This window comes from Erpetoichthys calabaricus, chromosome 11 (genome assembly GCF_900747795.2).
Source record: "Erpetoichthys calabaricus chromosome 11, fErpCal1.3, whole genome shotgun sequence".
Taxonomy (NCBI): domain Eukaryota; kingdom Metazoa; phylum Chordata; class Cladistia; order Polypteriformes; family Polypteridae; genus Erpetoichthys; species Erpetoichthys calabaricus.
The window spans coordinates 146,992,663-147,017,141 of record NC_041404.2 but is presented as its reverse complement, the minus strand read 5'-3'; the positions used below and the strand labels follow the sequence as shown (position 1 = coordinate 147,017,141).

Below are 24,479 nucleotides of genomic sequence, written 5' to 3'. Positions count from 1 at the left end.
GAAGCTGGAGTTGCCCACACAGAACCTTAACCTCAACTCTGTTGAACAACTTTGAGATGAATTGAAACGACAATTGCAAGCCAGATCTTTTTATCCAACATCAGCACCTGACCTCACAAAAGTTCTTTTGGTTGAATGGACATCATTTCTCACAGACACACTCCAGAATCTTGTGAAAAACCTTTCCAGAAGAGTGGAGACTATTGTAGCTACAGAAGAGGGCCTTGGGGTTTGGATATGGTTTTGGAATGGGATGTCCAATAAGCCCATATACAGTGGACAGGGCTGCAAGTTAAGAATCAGGGCACACCACACACGTTTACAAATATATTCAATGTAAATTTTCAGAATACCTTTACGCTTGTTTCCTTAGACAGTCCCGTCCTATATTGAGGATAGACTCGTAAAGTAACATGACTGCACTTTTTTCCAAAGCGACCATTGCCTGTAGACTCAATGAAGCCGCTGGTATCCTCTTCCGATGCTCTTGTTCTTGGAAGTAGTGGAGGGATCACATTGTCAGGTCCCAGGGCTGGCTTCAGATCAAGGTCACCTGTGGAATGATGAGCCCTGCACCATTCAGACTCTGGACTGGCTGGTGGTAAATTCAGACTGCTGGTGCGCACACAAAATGCTTGTCTCTTTTCAGTGATGCGCAGCAGTTCTATTTGTCGACTTGGAAGGATGAATTCGCTGTCGAATAATTCTGGCTGCCATTTCTTATTTCCTGAGGCAGCTACTTGAAGTTTGTGACCACTGAGTACATCAGGAGCACTGCTTCTCATTTTATCCTCTCTTTTACTGGTGACTTGTGCTGCAGTGGACGAGGAGGATGGAGAGGAAGAAAGGAGGTCTATCTGTCTAGTGCTTTGTGCATGACACAAATGACAGTCACTGTCTGGTGCCAGAAAGACTTCACAAGATTCTTCATCTTCTGAAATTGCATGAGTGTCTAGGAAATAACAGAGAGGAGTATTGTTGTTAGAAAAGTAGTTTCAAGTTTACATTTTATGTATATACAGTTGTAGCTAGAAATCCTCAAAGGGGGAAAATGAGTCACATATCTTAAAATAGCTTTTCATTCCTAAGCTTTTAACTCTTTCCAGGAGTCCTCATCAGAGGAAAATGATTAGACATCGAAGAATTGAAGGCAATATATAGCAAATGAGAAGGGGGGGAGTGGGTTACTAAGGTGGGGTTCAGAGGGTGTTGGTCATAAAGTCTTATTTAATATGTGGACGTTCTTCTTCTTTTTCTTTTTAAACCTGCATATGCTGGGTTAATGTCCAAGTGTCTGTTAATGGCGTTTTCATTTGATAGCCATGCTTCAGCCAGCTTTCTGGTACTTTTAGTATTAGCCTTGAATTTTACTTGCACCATATCCCAGTTAAACACGTGTCCTGTTGAACTTGTATGTGCATATATCAGAGACCATGGGTCCTTCCTTCTGACAGCATTGTGATGTTGTATATGTGTTGCGAGTGTTTTAGATGTTTGTCCCATGTATGCAGCTGGACATGCATTGCATGGTATACAGTATAACGTGTTCTGTGTCTCTGCTGCCAATTTCCTGATTCTGGCATTACAAAAGACTGTTCGCAGAGTGTTTGCCTGTTTATGCTCTATTTGGATGCTTGATACACCACGATGATAAGGAAGTTTGTACTAGGTGAAATGGGGGATCAGGTTGGAGTCAGTTGTTTGCTTATGTCTGTGGTGTCTCCTATGTAAGCATTGTTTGCTAAATGTCTTGGGGTAGCTGTTTGATGTGAACAGATGGAAAAGATAGCCTCTTTCATTCATTTTCTTTTCCTTTGTATTACAATAGGTGTAAATCCTTCTAAAGAATGTCTTAACTCTGTTTATGCAATGAGGAGTGATTGCTAGAAAAGTAATATTTTGGCTGCATGACATTCCTTTTGATAAACACTTGTAATCAAAGTGGTGTAATTACATATTTCAATAGAGATGTCAAGGAAATTGATGTGTTGGTTCATTTCTCTTTCCATAGTGATCTGGATTGCGGGAAATATTGAGTTGATGTGGCTGTGGAATTCATTCAGCTAGTCACTTTTTTATTGACGAATGTGTCATCGACATGCAATATCTAAAGTTTAGGTTTGAACTAAGTTTTTACATCTTCTTGCCTCCTCCAATCTCGCATCAGTTTCTCAGACACATTGAATTTTGTTGCAGCAGCACAGTTACCAATTTCTTTAGCTACTTCAATGACATTTAATTAAAATTTAATTTAATTTAATTTAATTTAAAACCAGCTTCATATTTTCTTCTGATCGAACGCTCCATCTTAGATAAGGGATGCTCTTATGATAAAGGTGTATGAGGGTGTGAGACACAAAAAACACAAATCAGTGCAAACGGAATAGTTTGGGTATTACCGTGTGGTCACGTATGCACAATAGAGAGAGAGGTTAGGAGCACACACTGATACAGCGCATTGCCGCACCCACATAGAAAAAAAAAAGGCAGTGTGCTCAGTGTCTCAGGTGGGCGTTAACATATCATAATCTCTTGGACCAATAGCATGAGTTTTCTGCATTCGACTTATACGAGCGACATTATAAAATACCAGAAATTACACTGTAAAATCAAGTCCCGAATTAACCGCGGGAGAACTTATCTGCAAGTATATACGGTACTTGTTTTTAACCTTATGTGTATTTTTAAATATTGTTTTTGAATTTGGTTTCTCCACACATGACTTTTTGCCCATTTGTACCTGACTGTGCCGGAAGGTTGATATAAAGTTACTAAATGTGATATGCCCAATGAGTTTTAATCATGTAAATTGAAATTGTCTGGTCAGACTCTGGTGGTGAATTCAGCAACAGCAGCCGACAAGTCTGGCATACAAAAGAACTAGAAGTCACATAGTGAAGATTGACTTTACAGTATTGTACCCTCACAGGTAACACTTGAATTTGGATCAATAGCACCCCCTAGAGACCACAACTGAGTTACGTAGTACCTGATTGATAACAGAGGTGTCGGACATACTTGCTTACCTACCCAGTAAAACTTTCATGTAAAAGAATAGGTTATTTCACTATTTTGCCATAATGTTAAGCTTTTTTTTTCCTGCTTTGTTTCTTCTCCCTGTTTTTTGCCAGATTATCTGCTTACAATTGTCTGAACTGACCTTTTGTTGGTTCAAAGCTAAGATTTCTTCTTAGAATCTGTCATATACCTGTATAGGTACCACTGGTAGCTTTTATCACTGTATGCTAGTCATCTGCATTCATGTAAACCAGTGATTTTTGACACATATATTTGTATTGTTTTTTGAGTACTATGATATGTGTGGTTAATTGCATAGCCTGTGATGGCACATATGGAAAAAAATTAGAATTTAATTCCAATATTAATAGTAGGTTTTCAATCTGTTGTCTAAACCCACTTCATAATATATTTTTTCTATAGTGGTTAAATTATAAAGTACGTTGACAAGAGTAGATTGATAAACTGAGGGTGTTAGTGGTTTAGTTTGTTGTGTGCATAGAGGATCAAGAGTTGGAACAGACCCCTGCAACTTTTTGTAGTACAAAGTAAAGCAACATTTTTCAAAAGACTCTTAACGGATTGGCAGTAAGCTGAAGGTGTCAAAGGTCAATACATGCAGGCAGTATTTGATCAAAAGAATTTGCATGTGAGCAATCCTCTTCACCATTTTGTGTTTAAAGGAAGAATGGCAGGAAACAAGTGCATAGCCAGTACCATTCAAAATACGCTAAGTGCAGAGAATTATTTGATGTAATAATTAAAATTGGAAGCAGATGCAGTTGATTGATCTATCCATGTTATGAACTCATTTCTAATGAATGCTTTTCTAATTTGTTCTTGTGAATGTTTTCTCACAACTGAACTGTTTGAAATAGTTTTCAGCAGTCTCAAGTTCCTTGTACAAAAATCAGAAATTATTACACAAAAAGCCGGTGTTTAGTTTCTTATAAGAAGGATAGTGTGTTCTTGTAAAAAAAGTGGCACAGTTTAAAATTACATTTGTTTCTTGCATTCTGTTCTGATTCAGTGTATTGAATTTGCATTTACTTTAATTATTACTATAAAATGGATGGATGTTTAAAGTCCTAAATCAGTTACAGTAAATAAAATTATCTTTCAACTGACACAAGTCTTGTTTACATCTTAAAATTTTTGACATTCAATTGACATGATATATTATGATAAACATTTTTTATTAATTAACTAGACATTAATTATACAGTACTTCATGTCTCCTGGGAAAGCATCCATGGAGGAGTTCCAAATGTAGCAGACATTGCTGAACCCAAAATATTCACTCCTCTCAGTTTCTGTGATACTCACCTCCTGCCATTTCAGTAAGTAATATAGACACTTAGAGTCCCTGACAGATCATACCACACAGTTTATTGTCATGTTCCATCAATCAAGAAGTGAAAAACACATGACAATCCATTTCACATGTGTCCTCTTTACTACACAGGTTTCATGGTCACTGCTTCAAAACCTTACATTTTAATGGACCATTGTGAAGCGGAAGTAGCAATTAGTTTTGAAAGAAACTGCATTATTTTCTTTTTAATTAGATAGGTTGTTTGAAAATTCATTTATTGGTACAATTTTGGAGTAAATATTAAATAAAGTAATTTTGTTTTCTGTCTTTGTTTCCTTTTTATCTCTATAATATTAATAATCAAGTTTAATTGTAAAGACAATAAATTTGAAATTAAAAATAATTATTAAAATCAACTTAAAAATGAAATGTCTCAAGTAAATAAAGATCCAAATACAATGGTCTGCACCATAGATAGATAGATAGATAGATAGATAGATAGATAGATTATTATAGTGTTTTATTATAATTATATTATTATAGTGTATTATATTATAATTTTTTTTTCTAGACATTCAAAGTGCTTTACACAAACGGTAAGGGAGCCGTTTCAACCACCACCAATGAGCAGCATCCTCCTGAATGATATGAAGCAGCCATATTTGTGTCAGTACACTCACCACACATTACTTGTTAGATGAAGAAGGGGTGAGAGAGATAATTAGCCAATTAGAGATGGGGTATGATCAGGCTGCCAGAATGGACAAGGTCATCTTTTTGTAGGATGGCCTGGGATCTTTTATGACTACTGATAGTCAGGAACTTGGTTTTATGCCTCATCTGAAGGATGGTACCGTTTTTACAACTGTGGAAGACGGGAGTAGATCAATCAATCAGCTTTTATTCAGTCACAGATGAGTACATAGGATTCATGCTTCTTTTTGTGTACTTGTCAGAGGGGCCCCAAAGAAGGAAAGGTCATCTTTCCTGTGTCTAACTGACGTGTTCCTAAAAAAGGAGGTTGTCATAAGGCATCTTACTGCAACCTGTCTTCTGACAGACGCCTGTATGAATAACCTGCCGTTATAGCACAACAGCTTTTAACCCTTCGTAGCTTGCAAGCAGTTAAATTTTCTTTCACACAACACAGTGTCTCCATCAGTGCACCTGGGTTTGTGATCCAAACACGGACTAGATGATAAGGTCCCCCTGCTGGCCTCACCAACACTTCTTCCAGCAGCAACCCAAACATTCCCTTGTTGGTCTCCCATCAAAGTACTGGTCAGGTCCAAGCATGTTTAGCTTCAAGTGGATTACCAGTTTTGAAGTGGCAGGTGGTATGGCCATTTAGGTGTGCTGAATCCATTTCTTAAACTGTAATTTCACAAACCGTATCTACAAGATATCAGATTCACTGAAAAACACTGTTTTGAATAAAATTGTAGATTTTTTTTTATAATTCTACATATGTGTTATGTCATAAGTATTTTTCTTGCTCAGAATATTATTTGAAGTATATTTTGAGCTGCAAAATGGCAGTCTTCCTTGAGGGGAGACAACCCAAAGTCAACTATTTGCTATGTATTTTTTGCTCTCAATTAGTATTTATTTCTTCTCTTTGTTTTCCTTCAGAATAGCCAGGAATGTATATTTAGAAGGTTATAAAGTTGTTTTTTTTATTTTCCAGAACAGAAATTGTTGTTTAAGTGTTTTTTACAAAAATATCCAGAGTCAGGTTGATCCCTCCATTGTCTTGACCATGTAACAGGTAAGCAAATTGTAAAAGAATATACATCTTTTGTTTATTGAAGCATGGACAGCATTACTGACAATGCGTATGATGTTGAAGGAACTCGAAGAATCAGTTTTGGATAGAAAGGCCAGATGTGATAATGACAAGTGTCTGACTCATCTAAATGATTAAACAGCAACAAATCATTACCTCCCTGTTTTGGATCATAAATTAAAGAGGTGATAAACCCTAATTTCTGGGCAGTCACGTATGCCCCTGCTGATACGAGAACCAGCACCGCTAATGAGTCTAAAAGCTGTTTTCTCACTTTTTTATTTTAACAATCTACTCTTCCATGTTATACTACATTTAGATTTAGATTATCCTCACAGGTGGTGCAGTGGTAGTGCTGCTGCTTTGCAGTAAGGAGATTGTGGGTTCATATTGATGACCAGAATATCTAGTGGGAACAAACACTAAAATAGCAGCATGTTCAGTAGATGAGTATACAGTATATGAACTCTACACAATATACATTAACTGCTGCAAGGAAGACCCTGAAATAAAACAGTTCTCAAGTTCACCAAATTCTATTCAGGGAGTCCTCGGGTTACAATGTCTCGACATACAACGTTTCGAGTTTACAATGCTCACTCCCATAAAAACTTTAAAAAATTGAGACATGAGTGTTTCGGCTTACAACATTAGCATTGTACTTACAGACTACGTGGACAAAGTAGTTTGGTTGCGCGCAGCAGAAGAATATACAGTAACGCAGCATATGAGTGAGGGAGTTGGTGAACTAGTTTCCTAGTGCGCGGAGGTAGTGTTCCGTTTGTGTGGCTTTGTTAGGCGACTTTGTGGCCCTTATCATGGCTCCTAAACAAAAGTCAGAGTCTTTAGATGGTAGTGCTTTGAAGAAGAGGAAAGCCATCACAATGGAAGTGAAATTAGACATTGTAAAGAGATCAGAAGGAGTAAAGGTAAGGATTTTTTTTTATACACTAATTTTTTGTTATTTTTTGTGTGACTACAGTAGTGTACAGTACAGTATATTTATGTCCATTTCCTTTTTCTGTGGCTTAGTTGTGTTTTATGTTCTAGATTATGATTTTGCAAATGTGTTAGGATAGGTAAGTGACATAGTCTAGGGTGTGTTTCGACTTACACCAAAATTCGGGTTACATCACTGTTGTAGGAACGGAACTGTGTCGTAACCCAAGGACCCCCTGTATCTTGATTTTTAAAATCTGCCATTGCAGTGCCAGCCACTCACACATTAAAGTAATAAACAAAACTGCAGAGAGTGACTGGCTGTTACAAGCAACTCATGAGGTCCCATTTTTTTAATTTCTAGGAAAAGTGTAAAATATGTAAATCCAAAAATTGACAAAGGTTAGAAAAAATATTTTTAAAAAAGATACTTTGCCTCATGCTGAAGGATTCTGCAGCCTTACCTGCTGTGTACTTGTGATGGGTCTCTGGAGAGGGTATTGGAGAAGGCACAAAGTCCAGTTGAGATGAAGTGCAGCACGGCATGTCCATCAGAGAAGCCTTTGTGAAGCCTATTATATCTATCAATGGAATACCACCGTAGGGTTGCTTGTACCTTGCATACTGTAGCACATCCATGATCCAACGCATCTGCCTCCAAACATCTTCCATTTGCTGAAACAGACACAATTGAGCATGAGTTATGTATAATATGCACACAGAAATTTGAGAATAGAAATACAAAGAAAGAAAGAAATAAAGCAAAGCTTACAAGAAAGAAATATATACCCCTGACAAGGAAGAAGACCCTTCTGACAAACTGAAAGAGAGATTTGTGCATTGTCTCAAGTGCTCTGGTATTGAGTTTCCTTTTAGCCAAAGTCTCCTTTTCCATTATATTTTGTAATTTTTCTCATTCAATTATAGTTTACAAACAATATTATTTTTTTTTCTCAAGGTTTAATTATTTGTGTTTATAATTCAATGATTTAGATTTTAAAGATTTGTTTGTTTTTCTTGTTCCTAGTTTGTATTTTATTTTATTAATTGGCTTTTAATTATTTCTAGTTTGTTCTGTTAGTGTCTTGTCCCTGGAATATTTAGGAAAACCGTATTCTAGAAGGGTGTGTATGACCCACAATTTTAAGATTTTACAGCATGTTTTGTGTACCAAAAATATTTTACACAGCTTAATGAAGAATCTATATTATGAGCAACAACTCCTTTCCCAGCAAGGCCCGAGATTGTGTAGAGGTGTGCACAATGTTTTTTAAACCTTCAAATTCCTTATGACTTTCAGCCCTCCTTATCTTATGCAGTATTTAATGTGTGGAATATAAAACTATTTTACAATGGAACTGAAAAGAACAACATTTCTACCTTCTGTTTCTTCCCTTGGTTCCATATTTTGACTGTGTGGTACACAGCTTGATTGTTAGTAAACTGACAATGAGCATACAGAGAACTCAAGATTTTCTTTCCAAGGCTAATGAAGCTTGTGTATTTCCATGGCCTTCTGCAAGTTTCCATTCTCTGGAAGATGGGTAATGCCATGCTGTCCTTTACTTTCTGTCTTAACAGTGTCCTAATTTTAACTTTTTGCCTTTATGTCCTCCATATACTTACTTGTAATTGAGTCAAACCTCTTGATAAAATATTTCTTAATATATATGGGAATATTCTGAGAGAGCTACTAGATATGAAATAAAGTATGCCTGTAACCTTTACTTGAAGTGGGCCAGTACTCACATATTGGCATTTCTCCCCGTTTTAACATACAGTCCCCAGCACCTTTTCCTAGTGTACTGGTGAGCACCAGCACCTCTTCATGGGGACCAACCACCACTATTTGAATGAGTGTTGACACATCCAGAAGCTTTACATGGAACCCATACTCTTTGATAGAATGTAAATGTGCCATCATATGAGTAGTATCAGGATGACAGTGCCAGGATATACCTGACACTCATATGATAACTAAACACACAAGTAGTTGGATGGACAAGCAACAAGTGAGAGACAACAACCACGTTAAAATTGTATAAAGTTCATATTTATTTAAATCATAAGTGTCTAGAATGCAGTTTTGTACCTTCTTTTTTGTAACTTACGGCTACAGCCTGAACTTGTGCTATTTTAGTGTAACATAAATGTAAATGCACACTAGAATCTGAAGCACTTGCAGCTCCATCGTGAATTCCTTTGTTGTAGACAAAATGTCTGGAGTTGGAGCTGAGAGAAATAAAATGTCAGCTATGTAGCAAAGTGACCATTTTATCCAGCTTTTGCTTTCAGAGTGGTTTATTTACCAATGAACATGCCACCTCTGCACCGTCTGACCTCTTAGAAGAGCTGAATAGATCTCTTGGTCTCATTTTGATTGCTATCCTGGCAGTATTGTTACCATCTCTGCTTATCTCTATTAGCACTTAAACATCAAATTTGTCGAAATAAAAATTTGATTTTGTATAGGCACTCATGGCTATTATTTACTCATTGAATCATTTGCAGTTTCCTTCTGGATTAATAAAGTTTTGATTTATCTGTTGTCACACACGTGTGACTGGGAGGCAGGTAAAGGGCCTGAATAATGGTAGTTCCACATCGGACCACAGGGTGACAAAGTGAACTGACTTTTTCTCTCAACCATCTGCAAATACATCCACGGGAAATCCTGCACGGTTTTGGCGCCAATGCTGATGTCACTTCCAGCGCATATGATAGCGTCACTTTCTGTCTCTGCCTTTAAAGCCACTATCATTACAGCCTTAAATCAGTTCTGTTTTGGATTTGAACCTGAGCAGAACTCCTCTTAAAACAAACCCATTTTGCAGCCAGGGCATAATATATGGATGGCTGCCCCAAACCTTTTTGATGTCTTCTGTCTATTCTTGTGACAGTCTATTTAAATTCCTATTACCTAGCTTCACATATCTTCAGAATGTAATATTAGTTCTATGATGAATACAATTTACTAAATATAATAATCATTAATTACTTTTAAAATCTCATTTTGGCTCAATATCAGATGCAAATTAGACACTGCCATAAATGTAACTTTGTTGAATTCAGAGTACATAAAAATGGATATTAATTTTTAACTGTCATATTCTTTACCTTAAATTCTTGGTTTGAAAATGCATTTTTAATTTATTCTCAGTTCTAAATTTTTTTTAGCCGAGGGTACTTTTCATTTGCTATTGTGCTCATCGATTTATAAATCAGCTTTTTTATCGGACATGGGAAAGATCAGAATAAAGATTTAAAGATTTGCTTAAAGAAGTTGAATTATCTGAAAAGCTTTTCTTATAATGACTGCAGTCCACCATATTACGTCCCAGAATATCACATACTTTGTTTAATTCAGTGAGGTTGGTTTCTGTACAACATTTTTGTGAATCATTAAATTATGCATTTTCATAATAGAATATCAACACCTCTGTCTAGCAAAAAATATCTTTCAGTTAACAGCTCACTCTCAGCCATTGATGGACGACATCATTGTTGAGGAGAATTGCTGGCTCTCTGAGTGAGAGCAGTACACCACTTGTCACAAGTTTAAAACCTCTGGCAGCCACAACTAGTGATTATGGGTGAGGTTAGAAAGTCAAGCATTATGCCAGCCAGCTTCTCCAGCTGGTGAAAGTAAGCCAGAGCTGCTCCACAACAAGGCTCCACAGTCCATCAAATGACTTGAGGTAAGAGAACAAGCAAGCCGTTTTCCAGCTGTAATGCCATTGATACAAATTTCAAGTGATCAGTGATTACAGTGCAAGGATGCAAATGTTTTGTAATGGGTTGTGAACTTTTTTGGCTGAAGTCATGACTCAGGAACATGAAATAAGTGATATAAGCAACCAGCTCACTTTTTGTTTTATGTCTTACAAGAAAGTTATTATTATTATCGGCACTCAAGTAATTTGTCAAATGTGTCAAAAGGTGGATGTAATACAAACTCAATAATATTTTAAACCACAAACTTTCTCTATCACTGCTATGTCATTTTTGTAGCCTGGAGATCAAAACTGCACATCCATCCATCCATCCATTTTCCAGCCCGCTGAATCCGAACACAGGGTCACAGGGGTCTGCTGGAGCCAATCCCAGCCAACACAGGGCACAAGGCAGGAAACAATCCCGGGCAGGGTGCCAACCCACTGCAGGACACACACAAACACACCCACACACCAAGCCTTTGACTTGTACTGTACACATCAAAGCACTATTTAACCTGCTATTCTGTTAACCTTCTTGTATGGTGTTCAAGCCTCTCAGTCATGATTCAATAAATTATAGATTATCTCCCAATCCACCTATCTTGGTATTATCTGCAAATGTAACCAGCTTGTTGTTTGTATTTCTATTGAGATCATTTGCATATATATTAAAAATAGCAGCGGCCCCAACACTGATTCCTGAGGGTCACCACTCTTAACATCACCTAATTCTGGTAAACTTCCTTTCATCATAACCCTTTGCTTCGAGTATATTAGCCAATTCTGCATCACACCCTGATCACCCACTTCTTTTACTTTGATCACTAACTTCTCATGTGAAACCCCACGTAATGCCTTTTGAAAATCAAGATACATAATATCATATGCATCATTTTGTTGCTTTCCCATAGTATTCCAGCATATTACTAAAATACAACCTCTCCTTTCTGAAATCATGCTAACTGTTCCCTAATACTCCTGTCCTAAATATGCGCTTCTCAATCTTTTCCTTCAATTAATTTACCTGGCGTGCATGTTAACCTTACTTAAGCTTAGATCACCTTTTTTGTTTTTAAAGAAAGATATTCCAAGGAGATTTACGGCTGCCTCAGGCCTAGATCAACTCTTTGGAGAGTCTGTGGTGATGACTCCCTAGTTAAAGAAAAAGACCAGGATTGTGAAAGAGTAAAATTGAGATGTGAGTTTAGAAGAGAGAACTTAGGTTTGGTAGTAAGATGATGAGAAAATGGGCAAGCTATCCCACCCGTTAGAACAGGGCTGAGCATGTTATATTCCTGGATGCATCACATTTTCTTTTATTTATCTTTTTCTTTGTATGTGTGTTTTTATGACTTCCTTTTGTGTCTTTTATATAGAAAAAATGAACTCATTTTTTTTACACACAACATATACTGTCTTTAGTGTTATTGTGGGTGTAGATAGAGAGACATCAGGGTAGTGTTAAGGAGCTAGACTAGAAGAAACAGACTACTAAATGGTTTTATTTTGATACTGGACTCTAAATAAGAAAATCTGAACTCTTTCATAGAACTGGTGCAAAACAGCAATCCAGAATTCCAAGAGAAACTTTGCCCTGTTTACTCAGCTGGGTGTGGGCACATTCTTTATGACAATGAACACTAATGGAAAAGCACTGTTCACAAGAAATATGAAGCTGGCTATGCACAGTTCTTTATCACTTGTAACAAAAAATAATAATAATAATATGTGCCTAACTTCTCTTCAGTTTTGCATGTAAACCCCCTAAATTGTTTTGTTATTAACAATTTTATGACACACTACTAAAGAACGTCAGTTTTTCATTTTAAAAATAAGAATATATAAAATTCATGTACTTAAATCGCATCTTTGAAAAGGATAAAACCTTCTCAACAGCAACAATCAAATGTTAACAAAGAAATGGGCTAAAACGCTCTCAAATGTTTGCTGCCCACTACTCTTAGTTAGAACATCTATTCAGAGTTGTTAAAGTCCATGTTTGGGACACAAAAACAAGATGAGAAAAATATATTCTACATGAGAAGTGGAAAAATATAGCATAAAGACACCTAATAAAGGGAGATGAAATGTGAAAGAAAGGAGTGCTAAGAACTTGTACATGGTTATAATCCTATAAGGAAGAAGTAGAAATGACAGAATTATATGAGAGTGTTAAAAGGAATCAAGATGTATCAAATTATGTAGTTAGTTTAAATGCACATTTCACCATAAACAAATGAAGATGAATTACAGGAGCTTTTTAAGGATTGCAACCTACAATAAATATAATCTTTAAAAGAAAATAAAATAAGAACAGTGAATAATAAATATTTCATGTTGTGAAGAAAAGGACAACAGATTAGATGGCCTGCAATGTTGTACTATTTTACAGTAACAGCTTAGAAAACAAATGTATTGCCCTAGGAAAGCAATTTGACAAGCTAAAAAACAATATTGAAATAAATCATTAACATCTCTAGTCTATGCCATAAAAGAGAAGACATATAGACTGTGATTTTTTCATCACTCAAAGAAGTAGTTACCTGTGTTATCCACTGATGGATACATCTTGTTGTAGCTAGTGCTACTTCAGACATATTTGCAGCCTCATCATCCAAACATGCTTAGACCAGCTTGCTTCTATCCTTACATGCATTTGGATCCTATCACTGCCTAAGTATTTTCTTGTTTTCTTTTACAAAGCTGTTACTAATACTGATCAGCTAATGTCCAAAGACGAAGAGGTAACCTGCTTTATTGACTGTTGCCCATTGCTATTTACATTAATCTTAACGAGGGGCTTGTGATTGCACACATTAACGCAGTATCTTTGACCGTCTAGATCAGTGTTTCTCAAACTCGGTCCTGGGGACCCCCTGTGGCTGCAGGTTTTTGTACAGCTATTGGCTTGTATTATATAATATTACTATTAATTACTATTATCTTTATTATCCATGAAAACATGAGATTTAAAACATTTTTTGCCATCACTACAAAGCACATGGGTAAACATAAAAAAAATATTATTTTTGGGTGGAGTCTGGTGATCACGTCTTTGATGATTGTATTTCCAGATAGATTCCGGATAGATTCGCAGCTGTGCTTTAAACAGTAATAGGTAACAAGATTGGTGAAATGGGCTGATTACACAGCTCTATGGGACTTGAGGGCTGAGTGTCACAGTAAAGGAGGTACTGCTGTCAGTTTTTATGGACTGGGTCTTGACAGGGATTAGGGGACTGAGCAACAGCAAATGATATTAAAAATGTCCATGGAAAAACAACAACAACAAAAAAAATCACACATTCCTTAATCCACCTATCATTTATCTAGTTGTTTTCTCATAGCATGCAAAGCACATGCATTTTTTGCTCAAATATTGTTAAATAGATACTTCTGGAAAAATCACCGCACATCATAAACAGGAAACACATTCACACAATGCTGAATTTTTGAATAGAGGCAGGACTCTTGACCAGTGAATAAGGAGGGAGTTGATTCTTAAAAACCTCCAGTAGACAGCAGCTCTTTTCTTACAATATACACTTTAATCAGATGGACTCCTACCTGCAGTTGGTCTTGGACTTGCTGATGCTTCTCTTTAGCTGCTGTAAGCTCTGTTTCAGAGAAGGCCTCCCGCAACATCTGCTGGGACACCAGGGATTCCAGTTCCAACCAGGCCGATATGCAGCAGTACTGAACAATGAACTCACGACTGTATGTGTAGAAGTGAACTGGATTAAAAAAAAAAAGAACAGGCATACCAGTATTTGTATTTTGCTCTCTTTCAATAAGTAAAAACGTACACAATTTATTTCACAATTTTTTTTTACGCAGTGAAGTCCAAACTGATATGTGTAATTATTGTCACAATAATTATGGCTGTGAGATTTAGTGGCAACAATCCCAGTTCAACAAACACTTGTTTGTCAAATACACATTATCTAAAGGAGTATTCCACTATAGCTTTCTTTTGAAACTATATTATAAACATTATGAAACATAACATTGTTAGAATCAACAGAAATGAATATTTTCATGTTAATTTTTAGCAAACAACACAAATCTTTACAACCAATTATTCTATTTAAGAATGACTTCTACAAATTTTCAAATCATCAAAGGCCCATCTGTTGCCTTTATGAATACTCTACCAAGTTTGTGTGGACTTTTCTCCAGGTTGCCTGGTTTTTCTCTCATCCATAATGACATTATACGCACTAGAGTAATAGGTGAGTCTAAATTGGAGATATTGCTTTGGGTTTAAATGTGGTTGTATAGGGGAGCGGCTCCTGTTATTAACGGGTCCCCATTCAGGATTAGTTACTGCATTGTGCCTAATTTTGCTGAGATCTGCTCCAGGACCCTCAATCCTGAACTGGATGTTGAAAAGTGAGGAACTGAATGCATAATACTTGTAAAGAATAGATTTGATTTATATCAAGAACACTGATTAAAACTTGTACTAGCAAAAGGGTGCTGTGTTATGAATAAAAACTAAACTGAATATTTAATAATCCATTTTTGTGACTCATTTATATTCATTTCATAATTGCAATGAATTCAGAATTACGGTCTATGAAAACAGCTGGCCGACACCGTAAGAAAATGTCATATAAGACTGGCCTCACTGTGCATATCCTGCCTTTCTCTGATCACCAAAGGGCTTACACAGATGCATTAACTGCAGCCAAGAAAACACATTGTGGCAGAATAATAGAAAGTGGCCATGATAACCCAATGGTTTTGTTCTCTGTAGTTAATAAACTACTTCAGCCTGCATCTGACCCAGTTACCTCCTCTACTGAAGTCTGTGAAAAATTCCTCCATTTTTTCTGTAATGAAATTAAAGATCTAAATAATTAAACTAACATTAATCCATCATCCATTTATATCTTTCCCTGTTTTTCCACTCCATCCAACTCCTTTTCTAAATTTTTACCAGTCACATCTTCATTTGTTAATGAACTGCTTTGGAAGATGAGGCCTACTACATGTGTATTGGACCCCATCCCCACCACACGTCATGCCATACTTCTGACTGTTACAACAATAATAAATACATTCCTTGACACTGGCTTTGTGCTAGCCACTTTTAAAATTGCTTCTATATCCCCAGTGTTAAAAAAGTTTGGTCCAGATGCTGACAATCTTATCAATTTTCTCTCACTTATCTTTTCTGTCAAAAGTTCTTGAGCATGTTGTAGCCTCTAAACTCACCAATTATTTAACTTATAATAATTTGAAGGAACCCTTTCAGTCTGGTTTCACAGTCTAACACAGCTGCGAAACTGCTCTGCTTTGAGTAGCTTATGGCAGTAGACTCTGGACAAACCAGCATATTAATTCTGGTAGACCTCAGTGCTGCATTTGGCACTGTCAGACGTGACATGTTACTGTCCAGAATGGAGAACATTCTGGGTATCTCTGGCACTGTCCTCCAATGGTTTAATTCCTATCTGACTGATAGGTAACAGCAGTTCCAGCTCAGCACCAGTCACATAAGGAGTTCCACAGGGCTCTGTCCTTGGCCCTCTGCTCTTCTGTATATATATGCTTTCCCTTAACCATATTATTTGTAGCTTTGGACTGGGTTATCATTTTTATACAGATGATACTCAATTCTATTTAAATGTTAAAAGCGAAAGTTCATCAGAGCTTTCTCAGCTTACAACTTGCCTTAGTGAAGTTAAAACCTACAGAGAACAGAACTCTTTAAAATGAAATTGCAACAAAACTGAACTCCTGCAAATTGGCATTGAATCACAACTTAAGAAAAGGAGCTCCTTTTCAATCACTATTGGCAATTATCTCATCAGACCTTCATCTAATGCAAGAAATCTTTGTGTCATTTTTGTTTCCTCCCTTTCTTATTCAACCCACATAAACGACATTAAGAAACTTTCTTACATCCACCTCCGTGACATAATGTTTGCTCATTCTTCTCCTTTTCTAATGCTAGGAAACTTGTCCATGCTTTTATCATATCCTGCATGGATTATTGTAACTCCTTACTGGCAGGTGCCCCTTCTAATCTTATATCACAGCTCCAGTTAGTTAAAAACTGCTGCAGGAGTCCTTACACGATCTAGCAACAGTGAACACATAACACCTATCCTGCTTTGCCTTCACTGGCTCCCTGTGTCTTACAGGATTTAATATAAAATTCTATTAATAACCTGTAAAGCTTTAAATGGCCTTGCACCGGACTAGATCAGTGACCTTCTCTATCACTATGCTCCTGTTTGCCCACTTAGGTCCTATGAATCCTGCAATCTTGTTGTGCCCCACAGTAACCTGCACTCTATTACTGACATTACTTTCAGCTGTATAGCACCCAGACTTTGGAATGGCCTACCGACATTAATTAGATCAGCTGACTTAATTCATTCTTTTAAAAAACGACTGAAAACTCATGTTCACGAAGGCTTTTAACTTAACATAACATTTTGCCCCTTCTTTCATTCTTTCTCTCTATCCAGATGCTCTGGATTGTGTGTATGTTATATCACAAATTATGTTATTTGTTTAGGCTTTCTTTTAGTATCAAATTTAGTATTTTACTCTGTTTTTTTTCTTCTCTTTATTCTATCTAGTGTTCTACACAGAAAATATTTGTATCCAAGGTTATATAGACCTTTCTGTTCTTTCTGAGATTCTGTGAAGCACTTTGAGCCTGGAAAAGGAACTATATAAATAAAATGTATTATTATTATTATTAGACCCATGTTAGTGGAGTAGGGCAAATTATATTACAAATTCTTTATGAACAGCAGCCGAAAGAAGATTTCAGAAAATTTCAGTTCAGTTCAATTGTAGTACTTGTTCTTAATTTATGAATGTTTTTCTAAAAAAGATGTAACTTACCAAGCTCAAAAATCTGAAGGGGAAGGGTGAGAAATCCTGACCGGAGTGCGTATGGGTTATTCTGGCCAGGAGCTGTGCATACTTCATCTGAGGAAGGAAGCAGCAGGAGAAAAGACACTCTATGTCCAAATTCCAGTACCTCCTGGCTGTAGATGCGAAAATTCTGTACCTTAAATAGATAAAAAAACTTCAGTTTCATTGAATTCCTGATTCATTTACACACCTTCAGCCAAGTAATTTTATTTTTATAGACATACATGATATTTGTAACTAGTTGTTAATGTGTGACAGGGGATATGGAGTATGTTGTTGTCATTGGTGCAAAACTGTTAAATAAAATTTTGTTTTGCCTTGTTTACTTCTTTTACATTGTTCCAAGCTAGAAACTGACTGTAGAAGAGTGATTTACCTAAATAAATGTATCTATAGCACCTGAATAAGAACACAAGAAAAATAGTCCCTCACACACTTTCCATACCCCTGTCCTGTTAAGATTCATAGTAGAAGGGTAGACCAGGCCTCCCTGTCCTAGTAAAATCTCTTGCTTATTCTTGAGAATTCTTTTTTGCTTCCAAAACAGCTGAGAGAAAAGGTTCATCTTCACAATATGCCCAAAACACCTCAACTGGCTCCTTTTGATCGAGCAGCAGATTTGCATGTGAGCCCAGCATCTCTGCACATGAATATGCTTTTGGATGCTCATTCCTTCTTTCTCTAATCAAAACACATGATTTATATTAACTAGTGATCCTTAGAGCTACTGTCTGTTTTTTGGAGCTTTGTGCAAATTATGGAGAGGTAAGATGCACAAACAGACTCCTGTCATCAATTAGATCAGAAAAAAAGCCTTGACCCAAAAAACAGAATCCAAAAACTCACATCCGGTGTTAGGCCTTGGTGTAGAGTTTGCTGGTGAGTGACTGGTAGACAAAGATAGTGCAGGTCACCACTGAGTATGCTATACACCAGCAAGGTGAAACGTGAGGTTCATTTGTAACATTTAGAATTGGGCGATAAATATTGTATGTTGTGTTTTAGCCAGGGTTCCTTCCTTGAACTATGTTTATATTCTTTTTCCTTGCCTTTTTATTAATTTTTCAATACTGTTCATTTGTTACAATAGTTTCAGTTAAAATTGTTTAGTCTAGTTATTATTTTGTAGATGTGTTTAATGTACCATTATTTTTATGTTTGAGAATATGTATGTACTGTGTTTATGTATTATGTTCCCTGTGATTTGGGTGTGGAACCCCAAGAGGCATGATCACCCCTTACATCACTGCTTGGAACTGTCCCCAGCTCATTAAAGAAGACTGGGCAGTTAGTCCCCTGTGGTTTATTAATGAGTGTAGTTTGGAGTTGATTTTCTGTAAGTATTGCTGTAGTGACATATGAGAGACAGTGAAAAAAAAATGAAAATGAGCAGAAGAATCATAGTCAGAGAACAGGCTAAAAGTTAAAACTGGAAGATAACACAATCAAGTGACAAAACCCAATTGAGAATAAGAAAATAAAAGCAGGGAATTAGTAGCATAGTGAAACAGGGTTTATATATCAAACTGAGATACCCTGGAACTGCTAAGGACGATCTTCAAGCTGTTATTTTGATGCAGACACCCAACAAGCACACTGCGGAGCATTGTAGGAACCATTGACAGGAGGTGGGCAAACACAAATGCTCAAAAATGGCAATGTGGTGAAATGTAAACAAAATATGAAGTCTTTAAATATTCTAGTTACACAATTTCTGACAAAATATTCCATATCTTTGAGTGTCAAACCCCCAGATTTCCTTATTATATATGCAATGCAGAGGTCATGACAATTGCTGTTTTCTTTGATATTCTGGTTTTATAAGTTTTGCTCTCATTTCTTTTTTGCTGCTTTGAGAATTGATGCTATTTTTCTCTTTTTTACCTTTAGTTAAATAGAACACTCTTTTACAAAGAATCTTGCCTGTAATTATCTTGCATCCAGAGTTTGTTATGGTTTCTGATATTGTTGAAATAGTTTGAATCCTCCCAGTTATTTTTTTGAAGGCCTCACCGCTTTTTGCTAGTTTGCTGACAGAATCGCAACACCGTATTATTGAATTCTTTTTCATGAGCATCCAGTTTAATAGGAAAATAATGTTATTTTCCCCACTCTGCGAAGAAATGACACCCTGTTCAGGGTTTGTTCCTGCCCTGTGCCCTATGCTGGCTGAGAGAGATTCCAGCACCCTCCCCGACCCTGTTCAGGACAAAGCAGTTAGAAAATGACTGACTAATCTTCCCTGAGCCTACACATTTCGATGTATACTAAAGAACATTTTGTGGCTCCAAGAACCTCAACTTTTATATTAAAAACTTAGTCATGAAATTACAATTGAGTCATACATTATACTTTTATATTGGTTCTTAGGGTCATTATTGAGATATGTACAGTGGCAATGTGTTAATATGATGTGTTAAAACCTAATAAAACTAATTTCCACTCACTTCTTCTTAGGGATTGTGTGGAATAGTGTTCGTACCTGAGTGTCTGAGGCACTGATTTGACCAATTAGAGTTTTAGCAGCAGCTTGAATGTCTTGAAGGAAGTAGCTGTGTGGACCATCCGCATTCGTCTCTGTCAAGGTGGAGCTCTTCAGAGTGCTCAACTTCTGTAACCAATCCCACTCTTCTCTAGCAAGGAAAATAATAAAATGTTCTGTGATTTACACTTTGCTCACGTCTCATGTGAATAATCACTCCTAAATAATCAGTTAACATTATTAATAAATATTTTAAACAGTCAAGTAGACATACTGTACTTTATTGGTCTCCAAAAGGGAAATTCACTTCCTTTTGCAGCAACATATAACATAAAACATAATAATGCAAAATAGTAATAGAGCTGGAGCCTATAGTTGTGTACACTTTGATTACTAATGTTCATTTTGTAGAGGGAGCAAATGTTATTCCACTCGATGAAGTTGCAAATGTCTTTGTATTATAGATCAGCCTACAGTGTGTTAATCATGTCTATGTAATAGAGAAGATTGTGGTCCATTGTTGGCCTCAAAGATATTTGGTTTTATGCACAAATCTGTGCTATGATTGTTCTGCAGAAAAGGCACTGTCTTACAGACAAGCTGAATGATATATTTGATACATAGCAAGCGCACGGCTTTTGGCATTTGCACTTGCCTCCCACTGTCTCTTGAAACTTCCATCATATTACTGTTGCTATTATTAATTTGCAAGGCTATTTTCACATGTGGCGGTTGTTCAGATGAACGTTGATGCATGTGTGGCGTGGTTCACACAGTGAAAATGCAGCCAGTCAGAAGGTCAGGCTTGTAGAAAAATTGTTAAAATATGGTGGTAGCTACCCTGATTGATTCAGTAACTATAAATCTCCAAAACTCAAAGGACTACTGATATTATGAGCCAAACATTTCTGAAAACATTTTAAATATAAGCTTGTAATAAATCAGTTTTAGGTAGTACATCTGAGGCTATGGTTCAGCCAAAAATATAATTATTAACAGTCTGTTTTGCTGTGGGGGCAGATGAAGTATGATGTGCATCACAAGATAATGTGACACTATAACATTAATATTTAAGGTCATCAGGAAGAGGTAACAGGAGCAAAAACAAGGGCTTTGGTCCTTTTAGATATTGTGCAAAGAAAAATATCAGACAAAACAGGGCCATAATTTATATATTTTTTCACTAAACCCTTCTATGTATCTATCTACCTAACTGTGCAATATGTCATGAATTTAATACAATGCAGCAAGCCAACATAACCTATAAATTTTATTCCATGGCCTGAAGGTTACATAGTTTGTTCTAGCCAGCTCTCTTCGCCTTCCATTGTTTGTCACAGTATGATAAATTTATTTGAAAACACAATGTTTCAATATGTTTTTGAAAGATGACCAAAAATAAATATATGAAACTTGATCTTTGAAGGAACATTTAATTATTGATGTTGAATTGAAACACTTGAATTGTTCTGTAGAGTGTGTCATGCTTTTTTGATTTCCTCTTCATTGTAATAATTTATCATGTACAGTACAGGTGCATTAATATTTATTCAGAAATTCCTGTTAAGGGAAATACGGTAAATGGTGAATGAATAAATAATTTTTTATTAACTGTTCAGCCTTACCGAGAGACATTGTGGTTTTCCCGGATCTTGACATTACAGAGGACATTGGGAAGCTTCTGTGACACCAAAACTCTTATCTGATCCACTGAACTGCATAATTTTACATATCCAAGGTAGAGACCTGGTGATAGAGTTTGCTGGCTGTGCTGGTGGTAGCTTATTTTTTCCTGGAAATGATACAGTGAGATTTATTAACAATTTCACAAATAAAAATACTATATGTAGATACAAACAAAACAAAACATTTAATGATTTATTTTTTGAGTTTTATTTAAATATGTAGAAATAATTATTAGTTGTAATTTTTTAGGACCTCTGTTCAGTTAGAAAGAAGGTTCAAAGCTTTTTTTTTTAAAAGCCTTTAGTTTCTTCTAGTTTTGTAAGCACTTAACAAATATTGAGTATTTGATTCCAAACGTTATGATCTCTTACATGGATAATGTGCTTTAATGATACAGTCAGGGATTTATAAACTAGGTCTCAGCATTAGGACTACCTACCAAGGTGTCACCCATGCCCGTTTTCTTTTCAGTTTTTAGACTCCGCTCCTCATGCCTCAATTTTTGAATTCACGTATCAAATTATGCAGTTTATGTCAAAAACAGACATTCATGTTTCTGACAACTACACTATAATTTTTAACAACAGAATAACAACATTTTTTTTAGCTGAGGACTGGTCTCATTTTTAGGGCTGTAGGGCTTCAAAGCGCACACACAGTTAAATTAAGCTATTTGACTAGCAAACACATTGGCATACACTGTAGGTGTAAATTTTGTAGTAACAGGTTGTAAAAAGTTAGTAAATGTAGCATATCAGTGTAATTATAAGGTACAGTTTACAACAATATGTGCAGTGCAATACCTGCAAAATGTATTTCATTGACAAATTAGTCAGGTCTAAAATACAATTAAAGAAGTCTCAACAATATGTCAGGAAACATAAATTGAGGCAGGAATCCAAGACTGTCTCAGCACCATATATATATATAACATATAAACACTGTTGTGCCAATTTATATACAATTACAACCACATATCAATTAAATCTGCAATAGATTCTCTTATATGAAATAGTGGAAATCCTTCCACTTTACTTAATGCTTCAAGCAATCTCTCCTGTAAACCAGCAGTTTCTTAGAAATGGAGGTGGGCTTTCAGTATCAGAAGTCAGGCTGTACTTCTTTACTTTTCAAGAGATAAATGCACATGCTATGCTATGAAATTACAGCTGGATTTATAATTAAGCCATCAGTGAAAACTTACACTCAGTTTGAAAAATACTTTCTCCATCTTATAAAACATGAGCTTGTGTTTGTATTATTCACAGTACAGATGTTTTGCTACTCAGTTGGGGAAACTGGAAAGTCAGAAGTTTATACTTGGAATGTTCAAAAGTATGAACAGCAGTATCTTCAATTTGTTCAAAAAGTACTGATGTTTCGCAACTAATGGAATTCTAAATAACATTTATGAGCTGCACTTTTGAAATGTGCAGACTGTATCACCATATTGTAGGTAGTAGGCAAAGATAGCCTAGGGTGAGGGCTATATAAACAAATGCAATACATGGGAAAGCACATTAATTTACATTTACAAAAGGAATACGATAAAAAATCTCAACACTCTTTTGACTTGTAAGTGCCTGCAAGGGCGTGCCACCAAAAGGAAGGTAAAAATACGATAAAATCAAGGTAGCTGAATTCAGCATTAATACTGCTAATTTTCTGAACATCATACATTCAAAGTGATGAGCAGCAAGTCCAGGGCAGTGGGTTCCTCTGGAGAAGAAATAGATTTTCTCTGCATCTGGAGTTTACTTAGTTTTATCCAGCGCATGTTTTCCACAATCTGATTTGAACCAAGCTCCTGTATTGTAACAATAAGTGCATTTCCATGTTTATCTTTCAAAGGTTCGAAATAAACCTGCCCCAAGTCTTGGATTCCCAGCATTTCCTGTGAAGTAAAAATAAGAAATTACCTATTACTCTTCTTGGGGAATATGTGATGCAAAGAAACAACTTTCTGTTTACTAACATACTGATATAATGAATATAAATTAGTAAATATGCAGTAAACCTAAATCAAGGCCCATAGTGAATGCATTCATCAAATTGTCCTGCTTTTCATCTTGAAGAATATATTTACTAACTTTCGTGTTTATTTATCAAATATCTGTATCTTTTGCAGTTCATGTGTAAAGTTTAGGCTGTTGTTGCACTGTGATGTTTTCATGCATATTACCCTGATAGAATAATTAAGTTGTAACCAAAAAGCTGAGGCTTACAGAAGGCATAATGACAAGGACAACTTTCTCCCCAAAATATATTATACTTACATTAAATGTATTATCATTGTTGTAATTTGCGCGCTTGTCTGGAATGTGATTGATTAACTGAAGAGAAGCGTTCTGAAACCAAACACGTCAGATCACCGCAGGTGTAGTAAAGTATAAAGTGATGTAAAGTAGAAACGTAAGCACTATCAAAACCATAGTCAAAAGGTCTGAGAGTTTTCATTTTGTTGTTGAGTACTTTGGAATACTAAATGTATGCCTTTAGTTTAAAACACAGAAACAAGCATTGATCTTCTTTTCCTTTGGTATTCATACACAAGAGAGTTCTTTGGAAGCCAAAAAGACCGGATTGACATATTAACAGGTTGATGCTGGATATTATCATAGGTGCTATGGCTAGTGG

The 24,479-nt window shown here is 36.1% G+C and overlaps 1 protein-coding gene across 3 annotated transcripts in view; it reads right to left on the bottom strand.

Annotated features, from left to right (window-relative positions):
* The window catches only part of LOC114661132 (ankyrin repeat and fibronectin type-III domain-containing protein 1), a 261,597-nt gene that overhangs the window by 2,823 nt on the left and 234,295 nt on the right, over positions 1 to 24,479 (bottom strand). For all 3 annotated transcript variants that reach the window (XM_051933396.1, XM_028814281.2, XM_051933397.1), the window contains 7 exons: positions 23,521 to 23,736; positions 21,782 to 21,948; positions 20,157 to 20,307; positions 17,642 to 17,810; positions 14,342 to 14,508; positions 7,523 to 7,733; positions 354 to 952 (listed from right to left, as the gene is read on the bottom strand). In XM_051933396.1, coding sequence (XP_051789356.1) covers positions 354 to 952; positions 7,523 to 7,733; positions 14,342 to 14,508; positions 17,642 to 17,810; positions 20,157 to 20,307; positions 21,782 to 21,948; positions 23,521 to 23,736 — 1,680 coding nt within the window. The remainder of the gene's footprint in view (positions 1 to 353; positions 953 to 7,522; positions 7,734 to 14,341; positions 14,509 to 17,641; positions 17,811 to 20,156; positions 20,308 to 21,781; positions 21,949 to 23,520; positions 23,737 to 24,479) is intronic.